Raw genomic sequence first — 7964 nt, 5'->3', positions numbered from 1 at the left:
ATATGTATGTTAACAGTAATCGGTACAAGATTACACTGTCAATCCTTTCGTTTCTTTGTCTATTATTATTTGATACAACTTTTTTAAAAACAATTATTGACATGATAACGTTTTAAAATAGTTTGTAAAAATTCGAAATAAAATTGCAGTTGATACGTTTTAGTCATTAATAATTTTATCAGTGATTATCTAATGGAATTCATTGAAGTATAATTAAACAATTTGTATGTATAAACAACAACAAATAATATAAGATACTTATGATTTATTCGATAAGCAGGCACTTACATACACTTTTGTCAATAAACTGCAAGGTAATAATATCCTTAGAGATGTATTTTATCATCTAAAAACATTTTTTCTAAACAATATTTGTTTTCAATATTACAGGACAAAACAACCCATTGTTCACAAAGTCATTTCTCGCGAGTAGAGACGACAAAAGGGAAGGTGGGCAGAAAAGGTTAAACACGAGCTGTCAATACAATTCAATAAAGTAATTTACATGTAAAATCAAACGTTGATTATTTCAGGTGTAAATTACAAATGCATATTGACCTTCGATGTCTCAGATATCAAATTAACAAACCTATCTTTCCTGCATATATATTAGTTCTGCAAATTGGAAAATGTTCAAAAAAACTTTGGTTTATCGAACCGTAAACTCGTTTATTTTTTTAATTAAAATGTCGAAGACAATTTCAACATAAAGGGTAAATGGTGCCGTCCTAGTAATAATACGCCTCTAAACTGCTCTTATTGTTTCAACTGACATTTTACCTTAACGAGTTCCCGTAAATGATTTTTGGCTGGTTATTCATACTCGCAGGTGCTTGATTATCTATTTGTGCTCTTTGAAGAATATCATCAAATGATGTTTAATCATGTCCAACGGGACCGCATTGCAGTCGGTGGATCGAGTTCTTTCCTCAGAGACCAGCTGGAGAATTGAGTTCACCCTGAAAGGGACCAACAATTAACATGATTTTTACTTCCATTTTACAAATGATAATATTCACGGCTGGGTGAGCTTTGATGGTAATAGTTATAATATCATGTTGATTAAATTGGCGACGATTCCGTTAACCAGGGCTACAGTACGATGAAGCAAGATCGATTTGAGTATGATGATGACGAGCAGGCGGGCGTGGCTATTTATATATGTTAGCTGTCACTGACAGACTAATAGCAACCCGCAATTGTCATTCGGCGGTCGCTCATGACCACGGGACAACAACAGGCCCATTAACGGGCCTTTTTATTCTATTGTAGGGGCCGGACTATTAGGGGATTATCATCCCATCCTCCTGGGGAGACGAGTAAAGAATCTAACGAGGCTGAAACCGCCCCAATACAGATTCTGAGCTCTTTTACAGTAGTGCACGGAGACAGCGGTAATGTTAAGGCAAATAATACACGTGAATCAATTTAAACTTACAGCTGTTTACATAATCAACACACAACATGCTATAAAATCATTCTGCCGTACACACGACAGGGACGGCAAATAGAATTGATATGTGAATTACAAAATAAATAAATAGTGATTTTTAAAACATGCTGGAAAAAACTTAATTTGAGTTATGGTAATAAATATCGATTTAACTCCAAAAACAGATCAAATAACTTTATCGCAATTATCAAATACGAATAAAATCAATACAGTGCAATATCAAACACGTTTTTGTTTGTTTACTCATTTTAAACTCAGATTGTAATAAGATATAATAACAACATTAAATAAACTGATATGGAACTTTAATTGTTATATGATAATAATTTATAACAAAGTTAGTCGATTAGTCAAAAATAAGAGTATAGACATACAGATTAGGAACACAAAAAGCATTCGGAATGGTATAGGTAAAATAGTCTTTGAACTATCATTTGTATCTGTGATCTTTTGTACCAGGAATATAGAAGCAAGCCTGTTTTTTTGAGAGTAACGTATATATATATATGAAGGCAGCGTTATACAACACATACGTTGAATGGATTTATACTTATAGCAATACAAAACATATTTTCATATTATGCATCAAAGGAACATGATATGTTGTTGTAAAATGAGGTACAGATGAATGCAGAAATTAGTGTTGTAACGTATTGTGTTGTTCGCGAAAATGGAGACAGACGTTGTATTGTTGTAAGGTACATGTAGCTATAGGTATACACGAATGAAGATAATTGTTATATAATTGTAATGGTAGGTACAATGTACATATATATTTATATATGGGGCAAAGAAGTAATTCCAACAGTGTGGACAAGTTTAGGTTGTCAAATTTTCGTATTATATATATAGATGTTGTAATGGTGTAAGGTAGCTATAGGTATACAAGAATGAAGATAATTGTTATATAATTGTAATGGTAGGTATATATAGATGTTTCTAAAGATATTATATTATTGTTATGATAGGTACGCATAGATTTATATATAACTGTTATATTATTGTAATGGTGGGTGTGCATGGATGCATATTTATTTAAGTATTATATTGTTGTTAAGGTAATGAAACCGATGTATATATAACTGTTGGATTATTGTTATGGTCTGTACACAAAGATAAATATAAATGTTATAATATTGTCAAGGAGGGTACACATAGATGTATATGGTACTGATACAGATTTCTTTCCTTTATTTTAAATATCACACGTCACATCTCCATGAAACCTTCTTACTATAGCTACACCCATTAAATATAAAATTGACACCAGTTGTGAAATTGTTCATCTTTAATCCATTAACTTTAAAGACAACGACAGGTTATTAATTTTACCGTGAATAGCTATTAAATGATATCGTATTATTGTGGATTTACGAAATTGCTATTAAAATGACAACAGTTTGAATTATTCAAAGCAGTTTGTTATATAAAAAATCTTTATTAACCTTTTTCATTGTTAATATGAATTAAAAACTGAAATTAAGTGAAAAGAAATATGCTAATTTAAACGTGAGTGTACGAAATCAATCAAATTAAATAGTAACAAAATTCAACTATTGTCTGAACAAATTAACATTAGAGAGGAAATCCCTCATTTAAGAAGTTCTAAATGCAGTATCACCTGATGTATTAGACCAAGCAAAAGAAAGTAAATCAAAATTTCGTCCTGATATTTTCCCATGTTGTTATAACAAACCAGTTGTGTTGGATACTCTAACTTGTTATGGACATTATAGAATGTGAACGGCTCACAAATTTGCAAATCATTGTTGAATTCGTCATTTCATTAAGTGACGTGAAAATAAATCGGAAGCAATTCTTTCCTGTTTTACAGAAAGAAGTCTTCCTCAAACAAACACGTTTTGTTGTGGAAACCATATTTATATATTGTTTCTTTTATAGAATAAATATTTTTAATTGATTTATCAAATTTTCGTATTAAAGTTAATACATGTATGCGATGAGACGCAAATGAAGAGAAGAATATTTATATGACTCCTTCATTTTGAGGGAAAAGTCTGTAGATAGCTATGATCTAATTTTCGGTTTTTTGTGTGTTTTATTTTCAGGTTTTTTAACTTCAAACTAATAAATAAAGTTGATCTTTGTTTAGCTTAATCATATGTTGATTTAGCATACCCCTAAACGTTATATAAACCACTATTTGATTGAGAGAAAACCCTGTGTAGTTGGACATGTTTTGAAATTCTGTCAGTATGATTTCAGTTCATCTTATTCCAAATTCAGACGTCTGTCTAGTTTAAAACTATTTCCTTGCTGTGTCATTGTTTACTTTTCTTTGGATATATTTATTCTTTTATTGTTACTGGTATTGTTTCCACATAACCTCGAGACAAACTTCGACAGAATCATCAAGCTCTGTTCTACTCAGACTTGACCCACTGACCAAGCGAGGCTATACATTAAAGACATTTTTTAAAAAGAAGTTTTCAACAAAAAACATGAAATGAGCAGACCTTTGCTTTTCCAATCTACTCTCCGGACTAATTGTGCGTACATATATGCTTCATTGTTGGCCTCTAAAGCGAGGTTTTATGGTTGTCTGGACAATAACCTTTTGCTCAATGAGATTACCAGAATAAAACCCTCACGCAATGACATGAAATCACTTTATTATCAATAAAACTAGAAATAAAATTCATTTTTTTTCAAATGTAATTTATTTCTAAAACACAAACCATTTAAAGGGGTAACATAAGTGTATTCCTTGTTCTATGGAAATATATTTCAAAGACATTAATGATACGTTTTCGTTTGAAATTGCCAAGGTCAGTGTTCCGATTATAGCAATGTTGATGTTGGAGATTTGTATAGTCAGTATTTAATATTTATTTGAGATATCAATAATGTCTTACATGGAATTTTGTGTGACTATAAAGTGATTTAATCTTGTCATTGTGTCTTGTAAAACGAATGTTAGCTCAAACTATAAAAGTATAAATTACATATTATATTCATTTATCTTCATTTGATACTAAATTCATAGTTCAAATGTAAGTCATAATTTATGTGTTGGCATTTGAACGTCATTTGTAATATTGTTCAGACTTGATACGGCCTTTATAATATAAGAAATTTTAATATAAATAAAATATTTCTGATAAAAATAAAAGTTTTGATATTTCTTCATTGTTGATATATATTATTTTCTTTAAAGTGAATGTGAATTGATTTTTTTCCCAACAGTATCGAAAACCTAAAAAACAATTTAAGTCTAATAACAATTGATATGAGTGAAAGTCCAATGACAACAACTTATATTAACTATATCAACAAAAGGTCAACAACAACTTATTTTAACTATATCAACAAAAGGTCAACGACAATTTATTAGTTTGAACTATTTTTACAGGAAATCGGTCAATAAAATAGAAAAACAAAACACCACAGAGACACAGAAAAACAATATTATGAACACAAAAGAAAAAAGGAAGCGATGAGACACCAAAACAATGATAAGACAACAACCAGCACCGAGGAGACAACAATTAGTACTAAGGAGACATCAAAACAAAATAAACAGAAAAATCAACCATTATACAAAAAATGGCGTCTATTAAGTAAACATGATATAACAAGTTGAGGAAGAGAGAGAGAGAGAGAGAGAGAGAGAGAGAGAGAGAGAGAGAGAGAGAGAGAGAGAGAGAGAGAGAGAGAGAGAGAGAGAGAGAGAGAGAGAGAGAGAGAGAGAGAGAGAGAGAGAGAGAGAGAGAGAGAGAGAGAGAGAGAGAGAGAGAGAGAGAGAGAGAGAGAGAGAGAGAGAGAGAGAGAGAGAGAGAGAGAGAGAGAGAGAGAGAGAGAGAGAGAGAGAGAGAGAGAGAGAGAGAGAGAGAGAGAGAGAGAGAGAGAGAGAGAGAGAGAGAGAGAGAGAGAGAGAGAGAGAGAGAGAGAGAGAGAGAGAGAGAGAGAGAGAGAGAGAGAGAGAGAGAGAGAGAGAGAGAGAGAGAGAGAGAGAGAGAGAGAGAGAGAGAGAGAGAGAGAGAGAGAGAGAGAGAGAGAGAGAGAGAGAGAGAGAGAGAGAGAGAGAGAGAGAGAGAGAGAGAGAGAGAGAGAGAGAGAGAGAGAGAGAGAGAGAGAGAGAGAGAGAGAGAGAGAGAGAGAGAGAGAGAGAGAGAGAGAGAGAGAGAGAGAGAGAGAGAGAGAGAGAGAGAGAGAGAGAGAGAGAGAGAGAGAGAGAGAGAGAGAGAGAGAGAGAGAGAGAGAGAGAGAGAGAGAGAGAGAGAGGAACATTACCAAATCAAAATGTGAAATATTTATGCATATCCATATTTATGTTTAAGTAATTATGCATATCACGTTTTTATATCATTATTAATTTATACGGAATAAACATAATGTTTAAAAAAAAAACAGAATACAAGCACAGATGAAGTTTTGTACTAAGAATTTAATATACGTTTTGGCCCCGATGTTTATCTTTTTTATAAGGCATTAAAGGTAAACCAGACAGCGTGTATTAACTTAACAGATATAAACGCCTGGCTGAAATAAAATAAAAAACCCATTAAAATACAGACTGTACAGAAGAGAGAGAGTGAAAATACTAAAAGTGTATTACAGTAAAGGACAGCACCAAGAACCTTGAACAAAGGGAAAGCAGAAACATTCTTTGAAAGCAACATTGTAGAAGGAACAGAAATTTTAGGAATATATTTTCTTAATCTGTTTACTTTTTTTCATATGTGTACAAAGTATGATCAAATTACATGTTCCGTTTAATAAAAAAAAATAACCCAGGAAATATGAATCAAGAAATTCATACTAAAAAATGACACGCTGTGATTGGAATTTGTATTACCATTTGATTATTTTCAAGGTTCTTTTTCCGTATATGAATATTTCCGTTAATCCAGATTGTTCGGAGTTCACTGTCACTGAATAGTTTCCGGTCACTGATGACGTCACTGGAAGACGTGTGAAACCATCGGGTCTATCATACACATACACAAGTAACACTTTCACATCTGTCCTCTGTCCAGATAAATCACCATTTGAATTATTCTTATTACTTTCGAGTTGTTGCATTTTCTTCTTAAGTTGTGTTCCTTTCCTTTTCCGTCGGACTTGATCCCTCTCCATTCCCAGATAAAGTGACGGCGTTAGCGACTTTTCATCCGTTTTATGAATCGTAATCTACGATAGCTGAATCTGAAATATAAATATAGACAATCAACAGTTTTATCACAGAAATAATATTGACAATGATTAAAGTATCGCCTGTAAGAGTCAAGTTCATTCATACACTCTCCGACTGGCGATGAGGATTTTATGGTTCGGGGGTGTAGACACAGCTTACGCGACAAACGACGTAGGTAAAGCACTTTGTGTACAGTAGAGTAAATATCTGCAGCTATGTACATGGGCTCTCTTCATTTGTGTTTACCAAATTTCAACAGCTTGTAAGGCAAATATAACATTAATTTATCACATCGATTTATTTACAAGTTTACATTTGAAAGATAAATGTAACAATGTCGTATTACTAGAAGGTTAAGGACTGTTTCTATATGACAACCTCACTACAGAGATCTAGATAGGAATGTAGCGTTGCTTCAACGTAATCCTAGTCAATGAGAACTGTAGCAATAGAGAATAAGCTATTTCATGTATACGAATATGTAAGACAATAGTATTTCTAAGAATCGCCTGAAAATACATACTCATTGCAGCAATGTTTAAATCCATGGTATGAATTTCAAATGACAACAATCCCTTTAGTATGCTATTGTCATCAACAAACAAACAGTTTGTATAAACATTTCTGCATTTTTTAATAATAAACATTCTACGACTAAAAATAACATAATTAAATTGACAGTTTATGTGTACTTCAAAACTTATACACAAAACATCCTTTGTTTTCTTAACAAATCACACTGTTGCATTCAAAATCAACCATATGTACTACAGCCAGAAAGAAAATATAATAACTGCTCGAATTTCGTTCGCGAAGCCTATTTCAGCAGTTAAACGTTAACGCGCTTATATTTCATTTCGTGTGATGCAATCTAACAATTAAATGTTAACGTTACACTGTCTTCGTGAAACGCAGTCTAACCATTTAATGGTATTGTGTTTCCATAAACCTTCGTGTAACGGAGTCTAACAATAAATGTTAACGTGTTTCTATATACCTTACTGGCACTCCGTCTAACCACGAATGTTAACATGTCTATGTACTTAAATTAACTCAGTCTAAGCATTGAATGTATACGTGTTTCAATATGCCTTCATATAACGCGTTCTAACCATTAACTGTTCACGTGTTTTTACGCTTTAGTTAACTCAGTCTAGTCATTAACTGTTAACGTGTTTTTACGCTTTAGTTAACTCAGTCTAATCATTGAATGTATACGTGTTTCAATATGCCTTCGTATAACGCGATCTAACAATTAAATGTTAACGTGTTTTTACACTTTAGTCTAACCATAAACTGTTTACGTGTTTGGAGTAGCTTCAAAGATATTTAACATTAACAGTACTGCATGTT

The 7964-nt window shown here is 32.5% G+C and overlaps 1 protein-coding gene across 1 annotated transcript; it reads right to left on the bottom strand.

Moving 5' to 3' along the window:
- Positions 1-269: 269 nt before the first annotated feature.
- LOC110455717 lies at positions 270-6865 on the bottom strand. Its single transcript, XM_021506029.1, has 2 exons — positions 6273-6865; positions 270-959 (listed from the first exon to the last, which is right to left on the bottom strand). The coding sequence occupies exons 1-2, from the start codon at positions 6551-6553 to the stop codon at positions 842-844; spliced, it is 399 nt and encodes a 132-aa protein (XP_021361704.1). The 5' UTR covers positions 6554-6865; the 3' UTR covers positions 270-841.
- Between the last annotated feature and the right edge of the window lie 1099 nt (positions 6866-7964).

Source organism: Mizuhopecten yessoensis, unplaced genomic scaffold (assembly GCF_002113885.1).
Source record: "Mizuhopecten yessoensis strain PY_sf001 unplaced genomic scaffold, ASM211388v2 scaffold8365, whole genome shotgun sequence".
In the NCBI taxonomy this organism is placed as follows: domain Eukaryota; kingdom Metazoa; phylum Mollusca; class Bivalvia; order Pectinida; family Pectinidae; genus Mizuhopecten; species Mizuhopecten yessoensis.
The sequence above is the reverse complement of the archived record's forward strand: the minus strand, read 5'-3'. Positions and strand labels throughout refer to the sequence as shown.